The sequence below is a fragment of the Microcaecilia unicolor genome, chromosome 3 (assembly GCF_901765095.1).
Source record: "Microcaecilia unicolor chromosome 3, aMicUni1.1, whole genome shotgun sequence".
Taxonomy (NCBI): Eukaryota; Metazoa; Chordata; class Amphibia; order Gymnophiona; family Siphonopidae; genus Microcaecilia; species Microcaecilia unicolor.
Window position 1 is genome coordinate 479,939,441 of NC_044033.1, and position 23,305 is coordinate 479,962,745.

At 41.3% G+C, this 23,305-nt stretch overlaps 1 protein-coding gene across 1 annotated transcript in view; it reads left to right on the forward strand.

Moving 5' to 3' along the window:
• The window catches only part of LOC115467239 (CD109 antigen-like), a 175,772-nt gene that overhangs the window by 91,620 nt on the left and 60,847 nt on the right, over positions 1-23,305 (forward strand). Inside the window, exons 15-21 of the mRNA XM_030199045.1 lie at positions 1,386-1,538; positions 3,938-3,970; positions 6,836-6,896; positions 7,923-8,037; positions 11,644-11,764; positions 16,629-16,742; positions 21,254-21,478. Of these exons, the coding sequence (XP_030054905.1) occupies positions 1,386-1,538; positions 3,938-3,970; positions 6,836-6,896; positions 7,923-8,037; positions 11,644-11,764; positions 16,629-16,742; positions 21,254-21,478 (822 nt within the window). The remainder of the gene's footprint in view (positions 1-1,385; positions 1,539-3,937; positions 3,971-6,835; positions 6,897-7,922; positions 8,038-11,643; positions 11,765-16,628; positions 16,743-21,253; positions 21,479-23,305) is intronic.

Genomic DNA, 23,305 nt, shown 5'->3' on the forward strand with positions numbered 1-23,305 from the left:
TACTGGAGGCTTTTGCAAAACTGAGTTCTCCCATCAATATCACATGGAATTTGTACTGGGTGAATGGCGTCATTTATAGAATTCCCCCCTAATGGCTAGATTCTATATATGGCGCCAAATAAATAAGCGTAAAAAAAGTCACACTTAAAGTTAGGTGCAGTTTATAGAATAACGTGTACACCCAAGAATCGTGCCTAACTTTAGGTGTGGCCATTTGCATCAACTAAAATGTGGTGCAAGTGTACATGCCTACATTAGACATGTATCTACTTTATTCTATAACAATCATGTTAATTTTAGGAACACCCCCCCCCCCCCGCACCATTACACTCATGACCCCCTCATTTCCATGCCCCCTTTTTCAGATCATGCATAAATTTTAGGTGCAGATCCAATGTGTAAATGCCAATTAAATTTAATTACTGTCAATAATTGCCTGTTAAAAAGCAAGGACTATCAATTACCACACCCTCTCCAAAAGACATTACACAATGGGATACCCGCAAACAAGCCTTCTCTGGAGTAGCCTGAACACTCTGAAATGCACTCCCTGAAAGGCTCCACTTAACACAAGACTATCTCTACTTCAGGAAGCAGGTTAAAGCTTGGCTCTTCAACCAGGCCTTTAATGGAAGAAGTAACTAAATTGTTAGCCTCACTCACTCACACATACAAGGAGTGACACGGGCTGTACATACTGCAGCAGGACATGTTTATCCATTCCTACCCTAGGTGAGATAATAACCATCTGTCTGAACTCATGTGCACCTTTCTTTAAATTAGTCACCTTACTCTCTAACTCTTCTTACTCTTTTACCTATCTATATACCCTAGACTGTCAATTAAAATGTTCTATTGTGTATTGTGTTGACATTGTAAGTAGTATACTACGCCATAGTTTGTATTATTTGAATATTTTTACTGCTGAAATTGTTTATTGCTCATGTTTGCTTTAGTCTTACTGTTCACCACCTTGAGTAAATTCCTTCAAAAAGGTGGTAAATAAATCCTTATAAATAAACAAATAAATTATTGGCAATAATTACCTTGTTATTCAAATAAATTATGCACACAAATTGGGCATGTGCCAAAATTTGTATGCACAATTTTTAGCAACTTTCATAGAATTAGGGGGTAAATATTTTACCAAAGTGCCAATGATACTTTTTATACCCAAGCTCTTTAAAAAGGTGGGTTAAGGCAACCTTTCCTTCAAAAGCAGAAACTCTGTTCAGCAACACACAAACTTTCCAGAGATGCTTTTGTTGTACCATAGATTATTATTAATGAATTAAGAGATTAAAATAATAACTTCAAGTTTTCAACTATCCTATGTCACTTGGTTGCATTATCATCTGTACATTTTGAATTCACTCATCTCTTAGGTCTCTTTATCTTGGAGCAAAAATACAGCAAATCCAGCTGAAAATGTCACTTTGAGTGCTAATGTGGGAGAACCCGATTCATTAGTTGGGTTCCTGGTTGTTGACAAAAAAGAAAAGATGTTGGGATATAGAAATGACATAACAATATTTCCAGTAAGTATCCTGAGTTTCATATATGATATACTGCTATTGCTGATATTAAAAAAAAATTCCTGTATTCCTATGTTCTCAGACGGAGGATTGCCGATGTTATTCCTTGTTTAGTGCAAGGCTGAGAAAAAGGCCAGACTGTGATATGACTTCAAATATCTATGAATGATTCTCATTAGGAGAATAAAACTTTTCCTTCTTTTTTCTTTAAGGCTCCTACATAATGGGTCTATTCTCTAAACTGCAGTAATGCATGAATATGCATAAAATGCCAATATTTGGAGCTTGCATCAAAAACTGTGTAAACACATGCCAAAATGAACGTTCTTCAATGCATGAAAATGCATACAAGGCAGCTAATAAGCCTTGGTTTATCAGTGATTATGATAAACGGCATGTTTAGTGGTAAATCATAGTAATTACATCTCAAAAGCATTAGAAAGGTTATGTACCTGTTGATAATCTTAGCCCCCTTCTTCTCAGTAAAGACTAAAAACAGTTGAAGCCATGAGTTATTATCCTCTCCTTCCCCTGATCATAGAACCCGGGGTTCTATATGGCGTGCCTAGAGATCCGAGCCAAAATCCAGTTGGATTCTATATCAATGCACGCAACTTAACTGGCTTAAAAAGCTAATTAGCATTGATAATAGCTCTTAAGAACCTATAATGAGCACTAATTGTCAATAATTAGAATTTACGCACACAACTTGCTAAGTATATTCTATAATGCACTGCACCTAATGTCTAAGATGTGCAGACAAAAAGGGGCATGGTTAAAGGTGTGGAAATGGGCATTTTGTGGGCGTTCTGAAATTTATGCACATAGTTATAGAATATGGCCCTCTGCGCCTGGATTTATGTCATGTTTTAATTGGGGTAAATGGATGCACATAGTTTTAGGTGCTGGGATATCAACTAAGCATATTCTATATACCTCACTGCTTTAAAATACGCTTAGGCAAAAATGTTTTCTGCGTGGATTTGTTAGGTGCCATATAGAAAATCTCCCCCAGAGTGCAAAAGGAACAGGAATGGTCTCCAGTTTCACATGTGGGGAACAAAGAGGCGCATTAGAACAGTCAGCACCATTTTGGATGATGATCCTGACTCAGTAGGAGCAACCAGTGGCTAGCTACCGGTGGACCTGGGTGGGCACAGGCCCACCCATTCTTGGCTCATGCCCACCCAGCAGCAGCACCCCACATCAACATGTCTCCTCCTCTACGGCATCCCAGCATCTGCCTGCCCGTCGCAGAACCCCGTCCCTTCCTGGTGTACCTTACAGGCATCCCCGGCGCCTGCAGTGATTCATTATTGATGCCTGTGCCGACCTTGCAGGCTTCCATCAGCCGGGTCCCACCCTCGCTTTCATCATTTCCTGTCTGGCGGGACCTGACCGATGGAAGCCTGCAGAGCCAGCATAGGCAGCAATGATTGAATCACTGCAAGCACTGGGGATGACTGTAAGGTACACCAAGGAAGGATGGGGTTCAGCAACAAGCGGTCAGATGCCGGGACCCTGCGGAGGAGGATAGATGTTGATGCAGGGTAAGTGAAAAAATCTTTCATTTTTTTTTAATATCTCATGGGGGGGGGGGGGGGGAGGGGGGGCTATGGAGTGCCATGTGTCAAGTCTGGATGAAAGAGGTATTTGCATTTATGTACATACTTTATAAAATGCAAATGAACCCAGAAAATGTGTGCATGCCAAAGAGCAGGTGTAAATGCAAGCACATACATTCAATATCATAATTTCTGAAACAGAGGTATGCACAGATATAAAATTATTCCGAAAGTATAAATAATACTTCACATTTTATCTGACCGTGAGAAAAAGAAATTAGAAGTGATTATATGACAAGGGTTATATCAAGTAATCCTGTTTTTTGATAAGAATTCTCTAATATCTGTGTTAGTCCTGGAGAAAACTAGAATTGATGTAATTTCTGATCTTGAAAGCCATGTACTGCATCTGTTTTGTCTCTGAAAGGAGATTTGATCTTTCTCATATTCCATTAGACATCTGCATTTACATGTTTATATTGCATTCTACTCTAATCTTGAATTACTCAATACTGAAATTCTTCATGCATTGATTGGTATTATTAATAATGAACACTTACTTGACTTTGCAAGATGTGATTATTTGCCTCACCAAACAGATTGAGGTGAATTACATTATTAAAACTTATATATCACCACACATGTAATCCAAAGTTAGTTTGAAGAATTTGAAACGCACCAATTAACATTTCACTTATTAGCAAATGTACAGTTTCAAAAGTTTTCTAGCCATTAACACAATAACATTTAATTCAGGATCAGGAATTACAGTATAAAGAACTTTCATCCTATAAAATAATGAAATGTACCTTACTTTCTTTCTTTCTTTTTTTTTAGATACAGAATGAATTCATAACAAATTATAACCAGGTAAGATGTTTTATATCATTAATAACATGTTTATTCTAATTGATTAAACTAGTCGATATTCAGCTGCTGTGGTCAGTGTTGTTTTCAAACACCGGCTATAGCAGTTAAGTAAAACATGGACATTCAGCACCGCTACATGGATACCTAGTGGCGCTGAATATCTGGGGGAAGTGGTGAGTGCTGCTACTGATGTTCAAACTGAATATCCAGAGAGCAATTTTCCTGTCCTAATTTTATCTGGGTAGTAATTTCCCTATGCACATTAGAACTTAGCTGCACTGTTTTACAGAACACACTTAGCGAGTTGTGCATGTAAATTCTAATTATTGACAATTAGTGCTCATTATTGTTTGTTAATCAACGCTGATTGACTTGTTAAGCCAATTAAGTTATGCGTGCTACAGAATATGCTTGGATTTCGGCATGGATCTCTAGGCGTGCTATATAGAATCCAGGGGATAGCGGGGAAAGTCAGTCTGTTATCCAGACAACTTCGGACAGCTATTTTTTTCTGAATGTCCCCACTAAAAAATTGGTGCAGAAAAAAAAAATGCATAAGCACTATTCTATAAGCCATGCCTAAAGTTAGGCATGGTTTTTAGAATAGCGCTTAAGCACAGGGGGTCACCTGTAAATTTAGGTATGTCCATTTGCACCAACAAAAATGTGGTGCAAATGCCCCTGCTTAAATTTACTTATAGAACCCTTTTACTCTATAATAGTGCACATTACTCAAATCCACACCCACACTCCATCCCTAAACTCCTATGACCCTCCCATTTCTGTGTCCTCATGTTCAGGATGTGTGTAACATTTAGGCATGGATCCTGCACCTAAATTTATATACATACACATTAATTGATTTCAATTATTGACATTAATTGACTCGTTACTCAAATTGCACGCACAATGTTTTGTGGCTTTTAAAAAATTAGGGGGTATGTGGATAAGTTCCAGGACCATCCATGCTCCACCCCAGCATTATCCAGATAGTGCCTCTGAATATCCTGGTCCATATGTTACTGTAGTTCATTGCACTGTCTGCAGATGAAACAAAGACACCATGAACAATGAGCTCTTAGTGGCCCTTTTACTACAGTACATTGGATTTTGCAGTCAAAACAGCTTAAAGCAGGAAATTACCATTGGTTAACCTCAAAACTAACTTGGCAACTATTTCCTGCAATTTCCCATACGGGTTCCACGGTTAATAGTTTCATTAGTGCGCAGTACTGAGGTAGCAGTTAACAAGGGACCACTTAGAGCTCCTATTTAGGAGTAGTAAGTGTTCCGTTTACTGCATGTTAGCATGCGCTATGTACTGTATGTTAACCGCTATAACCTCTCCACACCCATTATCCACCCATGCCATGCCTATTTATACCCCTGCAGCAAACAAATGCTATTAACGTGGAGTTTAGAGCATGGTAATACTAATTATAAAATAACCACAAAAGCGGTTACCATGCTACTACTACTACTACTTATCATTTCTATAGTGCTACTAGATGTACGCACTGCAGTACACAGGACATAAAGAGACAGTCCCTGCTCAACAGAGCTTACAATCTAATTAGGACAGACAAATAGGACAAATAAGAGATAATGGAATTCCCAAGGTGGGAATAATAAAACATGGATACTGAACAAGTGAGTAAGAGGAGTTAAAAGCAGCATCAAAATTGTGGGCTTTTAGCCTAGATTTGAAGATGGCCGGAGATGGAGCTTGACTTACTGACTCGGGAAGTCTATTCCAGGCATATGGTGCAGCAAGATAAAAGGAACGGAGTCTGGAGTTAGCGGTGGAGGAGGAGGGTGCAGATAAGATAGATTTACCCAGTGAACGGAGTTCCCGGGGTGGAGTGTAGGGAGAGGTAAGAGTGGAGAGGTACTGAGGAGCTGCAGAGTGAATGCACTTGTAAGTCAATAAGAGGAGTTTGAACTGTATGCGGAAACGGATAGGGAGCTAATGAAGTGACTTGAGGAGAGGGCTAATATGCATATAGCAACACTGACGGAATATAAGTCGTGCAGCAGAATTTTGAAGAAAGACTAAGGAGGCTAGGGCTTTTCAGTTTGGAGAAGAGACTGCTGAGGGGAGACATGATAGAGGCATATAAAATAATGAGTGGAGTGGAACAGGTGGATGTGAAGTGTCTGTTCACGCTTTCCAAAAATACTAGGACTAGGGGGCATACGATGAAACTACAGTGTAGTAAATTTAAAACAAATTGGAGAAAATGTTTCTTCACCCAACGCATAATTAAAATCTGGAATTCGTTGCCGGAGAACATGGTGAAGGCGGTTAGCTTGGCAGAGTTTAAAAAGGGGTTAGACAGTTTCCTAAAGGACAAGTCCATAAACCACTACTAAATGGACTTGGGAAAAATCCACAATTCCAGGAATAACATATATAGAATGTTTGTACGTTTGGGAAGCTTGCCTGGATTGGCCGCTGTCATGGACAGGATGCTGGGCTCAATGGACCCTTGGTCTTTTCCCAGTGTGGCATTACTTATGTACTTATGAACAGATTGAAGAGGAGAGAGATGGCTAAGTGGGAGATCTGTGAGAAGCAATAGTCCATGCACTAAAGTTCACATTAACAGCCTAACACACTTTAGTAAAAGGGCCTCTTTTTCTCTTTATGTTACTATGAATGAACTCTATGGGGTACTTTTTAAAAATTATTATTTAAATAGATGTATACCTACCAACTGTTACAGTTCTGGACTATAAGGATATTTGTTTTTCCTTTTCTTGAAGCTGCTATTGAGAAGAGGCTAAGAATGACTCAAATAATAAAGTGCTTTATACATATAGAAATCTATAATTTGTTCTAAAACCATCTTTTATCATGTGCAGGAACACAGGATGATTATTTTGACTGACTCTTCTTTCTTTAATAAAGAAGACGTGCCATATAGTAAGTTGCTAAAATAGATGTTGCTGGAAATGTGCATTAAAAACACAATTGCATGAACAATGTCTCATTATATCGTTAGTTTGCAGCTTAAAAGGTTTGATCCAGGTTTAAGGACTGAACATTAAGCAAAATGTAAAACATAAATATGCAAAAAAACAAAACAAAAAAACCCCCCACCCTAAACAGCTGATGTACGAATTTAAACAATATGGGAATTAGATTTGTGGCATTTTTCTTGTGAGAAAGAATCCTGTGAAAACTGTGGACTTTTTCACAAAAGACTTAGGCGCTCTTACACCAGGGGCGTAGCCAGACTTCGGCGGGAGGGGGGTCCAGATCCCGAGGTGAGGGGGCACATTTTAGCCCTCCCCCCCACTGCCGCCGCCGCCACCACCGCAACCACCACCAACTTTGACCCCCCCCCCGCCAATGACCCTCTCAACCCCCCTCCCGCCGCCAACCCTCCCCCGCCGTACAACGTGCAGGACGTCAGACTCACAGAAACAGAATGAAGACTTGTGCCGGAAGAAGAGGACCTCAGCTGGTGGGGGTTGGGGTCCCCCGCCAGCAAAGGTAGCCAACAGCGATGGCGGCAGGGGAGGGTTGGCAGCAGGAGGAGGGGTCGAGAGGGTCATCAGCAGGGGGGTCCAGGGCCAAATCTACAAGGGCCCAGGCCCCCGTGGCCCCACGTAGCTACGCCACTGTCTTATACCAAGCAGTGTTAGAAAGTGACCTGCGCTAGCCCCAATGCGGCGGGTCTTCCCTGCATACTAAGGCCACTTTTAGCGCTGCTGGTAAAAGGCAGCTTTTTGCATTTTCAATAATAGCCATGCTCTAATTTCCCCATTAGCACATGAGCCCTTACTGCCACCTATTTTGTAGGTGGTAAGGGTCAGACCAATGGTTCATAAAGCTGAGCATCCTCAGTGCCCACAGCAGGCCACATGCTAGGTCTGCCTTAATGATAGAAACATATTGTTTACTGCTTTTTAAATCTTTTAAATAATATTTTCAATGTTCTTTCAGATCCTTTTGGTATTCTGCAAGAGACAGAATTTGACATATTCAACCAATTCTTAAGTTTATCATCTATGGGAACTGATTTTCTAGACACGTGGGTATGGGTTGAGACTAACACCAGGTAAATGAGCAATCGGTATTTCTTATTCTTTTAAAAGTGATATTTTAGAACAATTGAGAACCTGTTCAATCATTTTGACAAATCTTTACAATATTTGAATATCAACTGCTGAATGATTTTGGCATCTACATTCAAAAGATATATGGAGTAAAAATTGGCTTTTGACAACATAAAAGTTACTAGTTAAGTATTACCATCCCTTTCAGACCTGTTAAATTTATATGCACAAACTTAGCTAAAAGCAGAATTGGGGCAGGATATTCTTATAGTAAGGTTTTCAAATTTGGCTAGTTAGCATATTGAGTGCTAGCCAGCTAAATTCAGAGGTGGCTGGGGGGGGGGGGGGGGGGGGAGTTATCATGGCGTGGTAAAAGGTGAGCATGTACCATGCTACAGGTTGCTGAATCCTATGGTAAAAGAATAACCCTGCTTGCGAGCATGTCACAAGCAGTATTATTCTATGTGCCCAGGAGCATCAGGCCTGAAATCTATGGCCCAATGCTTCCAGGTCTGATGCTAAAAGGGCTGTGGTGCTCCTGTTAATCCCTCCCATTATACCCCCCTGATGAAGGCCCCCCCCAAAGCTCCCCTCCGGATCAAGACCCCTCCCGAAGACCTTCCCCAGATCAAGATTTTCCCCTCCCCTCCAAAGATGCCTCTCCTTTAGCGAGGGCTTCATGGTGGTCCAGTGGATGCTAGACAGAAGTGATCCCCTTCTCTCCTTCCCGCTCAGTGCCGCCTCCAAAATGGCACCCCTAACGGTAGTCTCACAATTCTACCGCTAGGGGGGGGGGGGGGTCATATTTCCTCTTCCACACCCTTCCACACCCTTCCTCATAACACTCCCACACTCCACCACTCCTGCCACCCAACAACCGCCCAAACCGGAAAACCCCCAATCTCAAAACCTTTGCTCCACCCCCTTTACGTACCTCCCAATTATAATCCTTGACCCATCCCCCTTCAAACATCTTTTCCCCTAGCAACCCAACTGCTGTTTGCAGCCTGTCCCATATTACTTAATTCGCACATCCCAAATTCCCTACCTCCCTCCTCCCTCCATCATTTTACCCCCACCCCACCTGTACCCTCTCTCTCTTTTCTCCATCAGAACAAACTACACCTTTCAGCAGCTCAGCCCAGGTTATTAGCCCAGCAATAAGATCTGTGGGCTGTCCTTATTGTGTTATTACACAGTAATGTAATTGACACAGTTTTGATGTGGTAAATAACATGCATTAATGCATTTTAGTATGCAGAAATGTAGGAATACCTTTTAGTATGTTTAGCTTTTAGTCTCTAATCTTCAAGAAGGACAGAGGGCCTGGTAACTGATCTCTTTTATATTCTATGAGGTTCTTTTACTAAGCTGTGCTTAAAAATGGCCATAGAGTGCCCTTATGCAGGTCTTTCCCATTCGCTAAGGCCATTTTTAATGCACTGGAAATAGTTGATTTCCCATTTTCTGAATTAATGGCCATGCAATAATTTTATTCAATATGGCACCAATGTGTGTATGGAGGAAAAAGCCTCGAGAAAACTCCTCTTGTATACAACTTGATACTTTAGTTGGAGCTGGACTTCCTCATCATTGGCTAAAAAAACCTCCAGATGTTTAATGTTAAATAGTAGACTTTCAAACTTAACTTTAATGTCCTTCAGTATTCTTGGTCTTCACGTCTTACTATGAACGTTGGTTGTGATCTACGGCGGCCAGCGTTTCAAATTCCTTCTGCATCAGGATCACAGACCAAGTACTCTCCGCTCAATCTTGCTGGCGGTTGCAAGTGGGAAGACCAAGAATACTGAAGGCATTAAAGTTAAGTTTGAAAGTCTACTATTTAACATTAAACACTGGAGGTTTTTTTAGCCAATGATGAGGAAGGCCAACTCCGACTAAAGTATCAAGTTGTATACAAGAGGAGTTTTCTCGAGGCTTTTTCCTCCATACACACATTGGTGCCATATTGAATGAAAACTCTGTTGTTATCTTGATTATTCAATTGAATGTGTACAGAGGTTTAATCCCGACTATATTTTTGCATGCGATAATTTTGCCATTAGCTTGTGGCCATTAAAAAAGTTTAGCGCGTGAGCCTTTATAGCCACCTTTTTGTAGGAAGTAAGGACTCATGTGCTAATCAATTAACATGTGGGAATGCAGACACACTAATGGGTCCTTTTACTAATCCGCGGGAAAAATGGCCCTGTGGTAGCCATTTTCCCCGCATACCAGCATCCTTTTTACCACTGAGGGTAAAAAGCCCCTAAAAAAAATGGCCGTGCAGTAAGATAATTCTTTCCGCATGGCCTTGTGGCAGGGAGCACTTACTGCCACCCCTTGAGGTGGCGGTAAGAGCTCCCGTGTTAACCTTGCAGTAACTGGGCAGCACACAGCAATGTCCGATTATCGCCGGGTTAGTGCCGCACTACAAAAAAAAAAATTTACGGCTCGCTGGAAATGGCACACACTTGAGCCGGAACTACCGCCGGCGGCCACATTGGCTCCCGTGTGGTAAGCCTGCACTGGGCCTACTGCTGCTTTGTAAAAGGGCCCCTAACTCATTAGCGTAGAAACACCCCCCCCCCCAATATATTCCCCTTCAGCAAAAACATACAATTTTTTTGAACATGCAGTTTGTGCTCACACATTGCAAAATTGCCGCTGGATGCCTCAGCACATCCTGCAGCCCTTTTCAGCTGTGGGAAGCATGCTCTAGTGCTTACCACTGCTTTGTAAACGGACCCCTGTGAGATTTTATAAAAAAAAATAATAATAATTGAAATAACATACAAGCAAATTCCAGGAAAAAAGAATTAGGAAATCATGCAAGAGAAGATTGAAATGATGAGCCAGAACATTTCAGAGTTTCTGCCTACACTTTTCCAGTGTCAGGTGATAACATATGGCCTTAAGACACCAGGGGGCCCTTTTACTAAGCCATGGCAAAAGTGGCCTGTGGCAGTGCAAGCGTGGCTTTTGGGCATGTTTTTACTTCATCATGGAAAAAGGTCTTTTTTTAAGGGACCGGAAAATGGTTGTGCGGCAAAATAAAAACCAGAGCTGGTCCATTTTCGGCCTGAGACCTTACCGCCGCCCATTGGCTTAGGAATAAGGTCTCATACGCCACCCAGGCAGTAGGCTTGCAGTGTGCATCTACTGCTGTTTACCTCCGGGTAATCACCATGCAGTAGAAAATAGAAAAGATTTTCTACCATGTGTTTTCAGTGCGCGCCAAATTCAGAATTACCACCCGTGGCACACGGTAGCTGGGCGGTAATGCTGATTTGGCATGCACCTTTGTAAAAGGGCCCCCAGGTTACTTGCTCTGATTATATTATCAGTGCTTTGGTAATTGGATGGGAATGATAAAATATGTTGGTTGGATGCACCACGGACCACAGATTGAATGAGTAGAGCTACTTGAGAAGACAAATGTCATTAATACTCCGAGCAGAGGGAGGGAGACCCAATCTCAAGGCAGATTCTGATTCTCTATCTTGTCTGCTTCATGCAAAAGAAAGTAGAACTTTCACATTGATAGTTATGGCTGATGCATTTTCTTGTATTTATAACCTATTGGTTTAATCTTTTATCATAACAAGCTCAACGACCAGTACAAATCTGCAAGTGACTGTACCTGACAGTAGTAGCACCACCTGGGTGGCCACTGCCTTTGTTGTTTCAGAGGAACTTGGATTTGGTCTGACAAGTGAACTCACTGAGGTAACAACTTTTTTTCCATTTATTTTTATTGCATTTCAAATAACAGAAGAAAAAGGAAAAAGAGATTACAGAATAGTTTTGTAAATTTGCCTTTAATGTTGAGATTAAAGTCCTCAAGTTTGGGGGTGCCAAGTTGTATTACAAAGAAAATCTGTATTTCAGTTTTACTAGTTAGGTAAAGAAAGAAAAGCTGCTGGCTATAAGCCGACAACAGGAGATTGTTACTTTATTGGGTTTCTAAGGTTGCAATTATTTGGGATGAGATCCTATTGCCACCCCCACACCCCATCAATAACCCCCTAGCAGATATAAAGGTAGTCAATTGTACTGAATCAAAAAAAATATATATTTATGAGACCTATATTCAACAATACCTTTACCAAAAAAAAGGCTGTCCAAACTTTATGCAGCAAAGACAACTGGGTGCCGTCTGAATGTCGGCTGGTATCAGTTAACTTCTGGGTTTTGATATGAAGTGCTGCCACCCTTCCCTTCCTCACATCCCCCTCAAGAACATCTAAACCCACCCCTTCTGATTCCCCTCCTTCCCTCCCACCGCCGAGCCCCTCCAGAAGCAGAGCAAGGCCCCCAAATGTTGTGAGAGACCGTCCTTCTGATGCCCACCCCCCAGAACCAAAGCAAGATGGTCCCCCTACCCTCCAGGAAGAGTAAGCCTCTCTCCTCTCTGCCTGTTAATCTGGTGGTCAAGCAGGCAAATGGGCAGAAGTGATGCTCACTCACTCCTGCTTATTGCAGCTGCCTCCCTAAAATGGCTGTCACAATCATTTGAGTGAGACTGCTGCAATGGGCAGGAGCAAGTAGGTATTGCTCCTGCCCATTTCCCCACTGGACTACCAGGGAAGAGCAGCAGGAAAGCCTACTAACATGGGGAGAGAGGGGCTTGCTATTCCAGAAAGGGGGTGAAATGTGTGGGGGGGGGGGAGGATCCAGCTTTGATTCCAGGCAGGTGGGAGGGGGCAGCAGGCATCAAAAGGATCAGAAGGGGGCAGATCTAATGTGGATACTGGCCGTGGCGGTCAGTGTTTAAAAAAATGCTGACTGCCGTTGACTGAATATTGACCTATTAGCACCTCAATTCTATGCCGTGGAACTCCAAGGGGGATGTAGATGTGGGAAGGGCGTGGGAGGGGGCAATCAATTAGGCTATAAGTTATAGAATACTGTCAGTTACATGCAGTGCGTTTTTTCTAGTGAAAAAGGTGCCGGCACTCAAATGCCAGGCCACCCTTTAGGGGTTGGGTGATCATTGAGGGACCCACCCCACAATAGCCAGGCCCTCTACAACCAGTCACAGAATCTATGACAAGGCAGAGACAAGGCAGAATTGGTGTGTAGATCCTGAGCTCTTTCATTAAAACTTAGTGACCACGAGTCAATTTTAGTAGACAATGGAAAAGGTGCCGGTACTCAGTACCCCCAAGTACGCCCTCAAAAAAAGCCCTGGTTACATGCATAACTATTGGTATTTGGGTGCAAACATTTACATCAGTCCTTCACATAGTACAAGTGCTCACACCTAGAGTTAGGTGACAAAATGGGAACTTTCACTAATATTCTATATATATATATATTTTTTTTTGTTTGTTACATTTGTACCCTGCGCTTTCCCACTCATGGCAGGCTCAATGCGGCGGGCAATGGAGGGTTAAGTGACTTGCCCAGAGTCACAAGGAGCTGCCTGTGCCGGGAATCGAACTCAGTTCCTCAGTTCCCCAGGACCATCGATTTTCCTTTAAAAGGGCATATAAAAAATGTTAGAGAGATGTGGTAGCCGTGTTAGTCCACTTTTAAAGGTAATCAATAGAAATAGAATAAAATAAAACATAGAAAAGAAAATAAGATGATACTTTTTTTATTGGACTAACAATACATTTTTTGATTAGCTTTAGAAGGTAGCCCTTCTTTGTCAGATCAGAATTAAGCAAATTTTGATAAGTAACAGCATATATAAGTGAAACATCAAAGTATTTCAGTGACAGTCTGAAAGGATGAGGGAGGGGTGGGCTAGGTGAGAAACAGAGAGGGCTGAGAGGATGAGGGACAGGGAGATATGCATGGTGATCAGAGGGTGACAAAGCAGTGAAATTTAATGGTTTATAATGGGCTAGAAAACCCAGATCTTTGTTAAGTTCTGTCTGGTGGGAGTCAAAATATTTAATCATTTTGACTTCAAAGGTCTTGCGTTCCTGTATTGTTTTAAAGTTTCCTTTTAGTATTCTTACCATAAAATCATTGGTACAGTGTTCTGGTTTTGTAAAGTGCTGCCCCACAGAGGTGACATCCTGGTTGGCACTTTCATTTTCATATGATGTCTATGTAAATTAAATCTCTTCTTCAGCATCTGGTTTGTTTCTCCAATATAGTACCCTTCATCGCATTTTTTACACTGGATGACATGTACTACATTGGAAGATGTATGTTGAATATTTTTCCTTTGTGAATGACTGTGGGGTCTTGTGAAATGTTTTGGCATAGTTTGCAGCTAGATATATCTGCAGCCACTACTCCAGGAGGATGAATTACTGAAAAAGATATTCCCATCCCCACCAGTGCTGGCCTTCCGACTGCCACCCAACTTAAAACACAAGCTAGTGAGAAGCAAGTACTCAACAGAGACCCAAAAAGAAGAAGCACACATCCTTGCAATACATCCAGCTGCAAATTATGCCAAAACATTTCACAAGACCCCATAGTCATTCACAAAGGAAAAATATTCAATATAAAGGAATCCTTCACATGCTCATCTTCCAATGTAGTATATGTCATCCAGTGTAAAAAATGTGACGAAGGGTGCCATAGAGGGGCATAATTGAAAGAAAACATCTATCTCCATTCGCATTTATCTCCGAGAACGGGTCCGTGAAGGGGCGGACCGAACCGTATTTTCAAAAAAAATAGACGTCCATGTTTTATTCGACAATTTGTGAGCTGGGCGTTTTTGTTTTTCAGCGATAATGGAAAATGAGAGCGCCCAGCTCAAAAACGAATAAATCCAAGGCATTTGTTCGTGGGAGGGGCCAGGATTCGTAGTGCACTGTCCCCCCTCACATGCCAGGACATCAACTGGGCACCCTAGGGGGCACTTTTACAAAAACAAAAAAAAAGGTAAAAGAGCTCCCAGGTGCATAGCACCCTTCCCTTGTGTGTTGAGCCCCCCAAATCCCCCTCAAAACCCACTGCCCACAAGTCTACACCATTACTATAGCCCTAAGGGATGAAGGGGGGCACCTACATGTGGGTACAGTGGGTTTGGGGGGTTGGACGACTAATAAGCATTAAGCAGCACAATTGTAACAGGTAGGGGAGGGATGGGCCTGGGTCCACCTGCCTGAAGTCCACTGCACCCCCTAATAACTGCTCCAGTGACCTACATACTGCTGCCAGGGAGGTGGGTATGACATTTGAGGGTGAAAATAAACAGTTGTGAAACGGCATATTTTGTGGTAGGAGGGAGTTTGTGACCACTGGGGGAGTCAGGGGAGGTCATCCCCGATTCCCTCCGGTGGTTATCTGGTCATTTAGGGCACTTTTTGGGGCCTTATTCGTGGAAAAACAGGGTCCAGGAAAAGTGCCCTAAATTCTCGCTAAAAACGCATATTTTTTTCCCATTATCGGCGAAAGGCGCCCATCTCTGATCGGCCGATAACCACACCCCAGTTCCGCTTTTCACCACGCCTTTGACACGCCCCCGTCAACTTTGTAAGCTTCCGCGATGGAGTGCAGTTGAAAACGTCCAAGTTCGGCTTTCGATTATACCGCGTTATTCGTTTTTGGGAGATAAACGCCTATCTCCCGATTTAGGTCGCAATAAAGGAGTTTTTGTCTTTCGATTATAAGCTGGATAGTGGAGAAACAAGCCAGATGCTGAAGAAGAGATTTAATTTACATAGACATCATATGAAAAATGCCAGTGCCAACCAGGATGTTACGTCTGTGGACAGCACTTTACAAAACCAGAACACTGTACTAATGATTTTATGGTGAGAATACTTAAGGAAAACTTTAAAACAATACAGGAACGCAAGACCTTTTGAAGTCAAAATGATTAAATATTTTGACACCCACCAGACAAGATTTAATAGATAAAAAGGATGTTCAATTTTATAATGCAGCATTACAATTTTTGGTTTCTGTATAAATGGCATCATATTTGTTTAGTTATTTCTTCAGTGTGGATGTTTCTGTTTTGTGCTTTCCTATCAAACACTGGATTTCTTAGTTTTTAATTTTTGTGTTTTAAATGTATATTTTTATAATGTAAACCATTCTGATTTGCTGATGCAATAAGTGACGGTATAACAAATAAATAAACGATAAATGACTCTTCTAACTTTCCTATTTGGTGTTAATAAGTATAATGTCAGTTTCAATTGTTTGTCACTTTCTTCTCCAAACCGTGACGTGCTTGACGCACAGTAACATTTTGTAAAGTTAAGGTCTTACCCAACTCCAAAATAGCTTGACAGATTGTCTCTGGGGTGAATATTGCAGGTTGAGCCAATTCAAAAGCATGAGACACTCCTGCCTTCATCACCATCTAGGTTCTGTCATAAAATACTAGCGTAGCCCAGTATTGGCATGCCTAATATTTTGGCGCCTGCAGTTATACCAACCATAGAGCTGGCATAAGTGTGGGTTCATAAATGTGGCAAGGACAGAAGAGTAGCAGCCTCTGAATAATGAAAGGTAAAAACTGTGGTACAGAATATCTAACCATTGGTCTTCTTGCTCCCTCAGATCGCCAAGAGACACACATCCCTAGACATGTCTGATTTTTAGCTTTACTTGTTTGTGATACTGACATTTTATATTGAGGGGTTTTTCTTTCTTTTATTTTTTCTAGATAGAAGTATACTATCCTCTCTTTTTCTCTCTGAATTTGCCTGACTCAGTTATTCGAAATGAAGAATTTCTTGTGGAAGTTGTCCTTTTCAACAAGCTGCCAAAAACACTTGAGGTAAAAAGTGCAATTCTCAGTATTATGTTATGACATATTTACTAAGGGATATGTTTACTAAAGGGCATTAAGCCCTTAACGTGCGCTAACAGGGTTACCGCATGAGCGCGTTAAGGTGTTCTGTGGTAATTTACCTGTTTGGGCGTACATTAGGGAATTTTTCTGGAAGAAGGCTTCATGTGGGCGTGGTGGGGCATGGAAACATAAGCCTGTTAGTACATCCTCGTTAACACAAGTTAATGGGAAAAACTGCTTAGTTAATGCTGGTCACTTAGCACTTCCTACATAGGAGTCTCTACTCCTGCATTAAACCTTGCAGTTAACGCATGCCAGTGACTACATTAGCACATGACCTTCATAAAACACTCCCCCAAAAAGAGCAGCATTAGATTTGTAGTTAATTTGTGCTAAAATCCGTGTTAACTGCAATTCCTAATGCCTCTAAGGTTGCAATTTTACAATTGCATACACTATTGGAAAGTATGGAAGTGCTTCTGATGCTGCTGACTTTGCAGGATTTTGAAAGAAAAAGTATGTGCATACTTTCACTTTTAAAATTATCCCAGGAAGGACACCCAGTTCACGTTTACACTGCTGATTTGTGCAGAAATGTTATCTAGCAAAAAATACTGCATGTTTTGAAAAATAGAAAATTATTTGCATAGTTTCAAACCCTGTCTTAACTCCCCATCCCCAGAAGGCCTTCCCCTACAGCAGGTATGTGCACAACGGCACTGTGCACATACATTTTTCTGATATATAGAGTAAAATATGGCAACAGATCTTTATTCAAGGAAAGTAAACAAAAACAAGAGAAATGGGAAGCCTAATTGGTTCTCCAAACAAGTTGCTAAAAAAATAAGGGCAAAAGAGGCTGCATTCAAGAAATATAGAAGAACACAACAAGAGGATCACAGAAAAGATTGCCAGATTAAACTCAAAGAAGAGAAGAGGGAAATACAGCTAGCAAAAGCACAGGCAGAGGAAAAATGGCTAAAGATGTAAAGAGAGGTAACAAGACCTTTTTCAGATATATTGGGGAAAGGAGAAAAGATAAGAATGGAATTGTATGTCTGAAAGATGCTGAGTATAGCTATGTGGAGAGTGATGAGGATAAAGTGAACGTGCTAAACAAATACTTCTCTTCAGTGTTCACAGAAGAAAATCCTGGAAATGGATCTTGGTCAGCTGCTGAGGGTATATCTGGGAATGGAGTGGATACTGCACCATTCATAGAAGAAAACATTTATAAACAACTTGAAAATCTGAAAGTGGACAAAGCTATGGGTCTGGATGGAATACATCCCAGGATACTGAGAAAGCTCAGAGAAATCCTGACAGGACCTCTTAAGGATTTATTTAATAGATCTGTAGAGACAGGAGAGGTTCTGCAGGATTGGACACAAGCTGATGTGATCCCTGGGATGTGCTGAGCGGGGCTTCACTACCATATAAGGGAAGCCCCGCCCAGCGCATCCCAAGATGCACTGGGCAGGGTGCTTACATTTTGAAGATGACACTGGAAGAGGAGGGAGTGTACTACTCCATTCTCCATCAAAGAGATAAGCAAGTGGGGAGGAGCTGCTTGACCATCAGTGGAGGGGTTGGGTTTGCGGCCCAGGGAATTTTTTTTGTGTGTGTATGTGTGTGTGTGTGTGTGTGTGGGGGGGGGGGGTTAGTGGGGCTGGAGATCCACCAGATCTTATGTTGGGGGGGGGGGGTCGGGGGGACTGGAGGTCCACCCAACCTCCAGCCCCCATGTTGCTGTCTGGGGGGGCTTGGGACGGCACTAGGTCACCAGGGCCGAAGCAATGGTAGAGGTCCAGGAGTCCCATGGACCTCCATCTCCTGCATTTGACAGGTCTGTTTTTTGACAGCCTGGACCTGTCAAACGAGTGCGGGAGGATTTTCAGGCATAATTCTCAAGCACTTTTACCCCTGTGATCAGATCTTACAATGTTTTATGTTTCATCAGTTGAGATCAGTTCGTTCATTCGTTTTTGATCATAACACTTTTTACTCTTTAATTCTTTCATTATTTATGTCCCGCTTAGACTATTGTAATGTCATCTATTTAGGTATCTCCGGTTCACTTCTCAAAAGATTACAGACATTACAAAATACAGCCATATGCCTTCATTATCATTTACGGAAATTCAACCATATTATGCCTGCTTTGAAAGATTCTCATTGGTCACCAGTTTCATGCCGCATTCAATCTAAAATTTACTTTTGGCTTTCAAAGCTTTTTGGCATGATACACCTATGTATCTTTCTTTGTTGACCATTCCATACTCCTCATCACGTGTTCTGCATTCTGTTAATGACTATTGTATGGTTTTTATCAGGTCCTTGTTTAGCCCGATTGGAAATTACACATCACAGTGTTTTGCCTTTACTTACAGGCAGTGAACTTAACTTAAAGAAATTTAAGGCATTATTGAAGACATGGTTATTTCAGCAGGCATATTCCAGTGAGTGAGGTGGCTCTCTTGGACGCTGGTATTTGGAAGAGAGTGTATGTACATTGATGCTAGTTTTTATTGGATGTTATTTTAATTGCATAATAACCTTGTATGCTTGGTTCACTTTTCTATCAGATTTTGTAGTTCCTTTTCTTTACTTAAGTGGAGAGGTGTGGTAGCCGTGTTAGTCCACTCTTAAAGGTTATCAATAGAAATCAAACAAAATAAAACATGGAAAAGAAAATAAGATGATACCTTTTTTATTGGACATAACTTAATACATTTCTTGATTAGCTTTCGAAGGTTGCCCTTCTTCCTCAGATCGGAATGCTACCTCATTTGCTTATTTCCGAGCCCTGTTATTCTATAATTATGTGTATAACTCAAAATCATGCCCCCGATCTGCCCTGAAATGACCATGACCCTCCCCGCGGGTAAATTTTAGACATAGATCCCATGCCTAACTTGACACACATAATCCCCAATTAAATCTATTTAGTGCCAATAATGGCTTGTTAAGCCAATTATTGGCACTAATTGGCTTGCTCTATTAAATTACGCATGCAAGCAGGGCCACACCTACATGTGCATGTGCAATTTTTGGTGACCTTTAAAGAATCAGGGAGAAAACCCATTTGGTTAATTGCAGAATATAAGAATGTATGTAAAGTAAAGGTATGAGTATAAATGTCCTTAGATGCTATTCTGTAAGTTGATGCCTAAATGTTCTAGTGCATAACTGCAAGGGAGGTGTTCGTGTGGGAGGGGCATGGGCATGTTGCAAAGTTATCCCCGGATTCTATACAGCGTGCCTAGCATTGCGTGCCGAAATCCAAGCGTAGTCTATAACAACGCGCGTAACTTAATTGGCTTAACAAGCCAACCAGCAGTGTTAACAACACTGAACAAGCAATAATGAGCACTAACTGGCAATAATCAGAACTTGTGCGCACAACTCTATAAGCATATTCTGTAATGCACTGCACGTAAATTTAAATGCATGCAGGCAAAAAAGGAGAGTGGTTATAGGCGGAGAAATGGACGTGTTATAGGTGTTCCCAAATTTTTGTTTTTATAGAGTATGGCCCTCTTTGCCTAAATCTACACGCCGGGATTTACACCATGTTTTCATTGGTGTAAATGGATGTGCTTAGTTTTGGGTGCTAGGATATCAACTAAGCCGTATTCTATATACCACACATAAATCTAGGCGCCACTTTTAGAATACGCTTAGACGGAAATGTTTTACGCGTGGATTTTTTAAGCGCCTTATATAGAATCTGGCCCAATGCACACTACTTATAGAATACTGTCAGTTGCGCATGCAGGACACCACATTTCAGCACGTGCATTGAGGCCTACTGTTGACATGATGTACTGCGTGCACGTGCTAGCATTCTAGAATGGATTTCAGACTAAATTCCATAAATGGAGCCTAAAAAATCTGCACCAAAAAAAGCGCTTAGCGTTATTCTACAAACGACATTTAAAGTTAGGCACCATTTACAGAATAGTGCTTAGCACCAGGAACCACGACTACATTTAGGTGTGATCATTTACACCAACAAAACCTTTGGCGGAAATCCTGGATCCCTGTTATTCTATAACAATATGCATAAATTGCGGGAATACCCCATGACCCTGCCATGGCCACACCCCCTTTTTGGACCTGCTTCTAAATTTATTCATGAAAATTGTAATTAAATCCAATTGGCACTAGTAATTGCTTGTTAAGAAGCCAATTATTGGTACTCATTAGCTTGTTGTTCAATTAAATTGCACGCACTAATTGGGTGTGCGCCCAAATTTGCATGAGCAATTTTTAGCGACTTGTATAGAATTTAGTAGTTGGTGTGCAAATTTTCTGTTACAGATTACTAGCTTAATGCTCAGATTTTTGGTACCTAACTTTTAGTGCCCTTTATAGAATTGAGCTCATAAAGTTAAATTATATTTAGTGTGCTGCATTGCTTTTGATTATACCATATTGTTTGTGGTTTCAGTGTAATTATATTCATTCAGTATTTTTCAATGTTTCTTTCACAGGTTTTGGTAATACTGGAACCAAGTGACTCTTTTAGCATCATAAGGCCATCAAATGGTACCAACACAGTACCAAATGAAAGAAAGGCAATTTTACCAATGCAAGATGGAACAACCCTTTATTTCCCAGTTAAACCAAAACAACTAGGTGAAATTCCCATTAAAGTGAGAGCAACATCACCCAGTAACTTTGATGATATCACCAAGACAGTCATTGTCCGAGTTAGGGTAAGTGTACATTTATAAGCATGGAAAATAACTTTTTCATAGGTCATCTGGTTCAGAAAATGAACATTGAAAGTTGTGCGTTCAAACCATCACTAATATTTTATAAAAAGCTTGGTGGAGACTTTCACTAATGCTGTAGTGTTGCCAAAGAAATATATATATTTGGTGCCACATGAAACAGGAGAAGCCATATTATAAAATAACATGGTCCAAGAAAGAGTAGCATGCATATGTAGTGTATACGCTAAATGGGGCATTTTTGATATGATATCTAAATCCGATTTTTGATGTTTTGTGGAAAATGTTCAAAAATCCAGTAGCAAACATGGCCATTTTCAAACCAGAAAAATGTCCAACTTTTTGTTTCAAATATGGTCATTTGCTAGGTGTTTTTGTGCTTTTTGATATGGGCCAAATAGCTTTGATGCCTATTCCTAAAGCCTCTAATTTAGATCTGACCTTGCCTGCTATCTACCAACCTGTTGTGAGCATACCTCTCTTTACTAAATTAATTGAAACCTATTTTAGTAAGCATGCTTACATACTTCTCAATTCGGTTTTAGACTAGCCCACAGTACCGACATTGCTGGTTCTGACTTCTTATGCTAAAAAACAATTATCTTTGGGTAGGCAGATAATATTATTGCAATGTGATATCTTTGCTGCTTCCAACACTACAGATCACGGGTTTTTAGAAAGACTGAGTGAAATCAGACTATCTGGCTCTATTTTTAATTGATTTTGAGAATTTTTATCTAATCAAAGTTAATTGAGTTTGTAAAAATAACAAAACTTCCCAATTTTGGGTTCTGGTTTGTGGGGTGCCTCAGGGCTTTCTGCTTTCCCCTGTCATTTTTACATTTGTTTGTCATCTTTAGGGTCTGTTATGATGGGGAAGGAGGAGCCTGATTACTGCCAGGTAACTCCCTGCAGAAATATTTGGGCCGGCGTTAGTTCTTGGTGGCCACGCATCAACCCTTTATAAAAAGAGCCCCTAAGAGAACTAAAGTCCTCCAAATCTCACAGTGGCCACTAACTGGCCTATGTGAACACCATGTAGAATGTTTTTAGGGTTTTTTTCTTTAGGTTTTTGAACAGTTTCACCTTTTTGCTACCAGTTCTTTTGTTTTTTTTTGTGTAATTTGGTCCAGGACTGGATTTGCAGCCTTATCCTAGTGCTACCTGACCAGGAGTTTTCTACTTCAATTGATTTTAAATTGTCCATTTATTGTTTAATCTGATTTGTAAATACCATTACATGCTATCTCAAGCAGTACAGTTAAGAACTATTCACAAATAAAGCTGACTGTTGTTGAATACTGTCTGTTCTTGTTGTTCTGGACGTGAGCCCTTGAGCCCAGGCCGAGGCCTAGTATAGAACTTAGGCCAAGGCCTAGGGTAGACCAAACAGGCCCTATGCACCACCCCAGCCACCAAACCCCGCACACACACAATAACCAACAGGCAGCACCAGAAAGGGGAAGATAGAGCATTCAGGTGGGCCTCACGGCCTATTGGGAGCCCACTCATGCAGAGACCAAGCAAGCGGGCCTCTCGGCCGACCGGGAACCAAGTCACACTCTGAAAGGGGGGAAAGAACAACAAGGGTTCCACACGGAACTGCAGTGCACACAGTGCAGGGTAAAGCCACAGAGAAAAGGGTGAGAGGCAGAAGCCTCTCTAGGAAAACAAAGCTGTGCCGCAGGCGAACAAGAATACAGGAAGCCCCAGAAAGAAACACTCTAGGTTTAAACTGCACATGTCCCGTTCCGGGCTCTTACCTGGCGGCCCGCGGGGGGGAGCGGGAACCAGGGGCGCCCGTGGGAT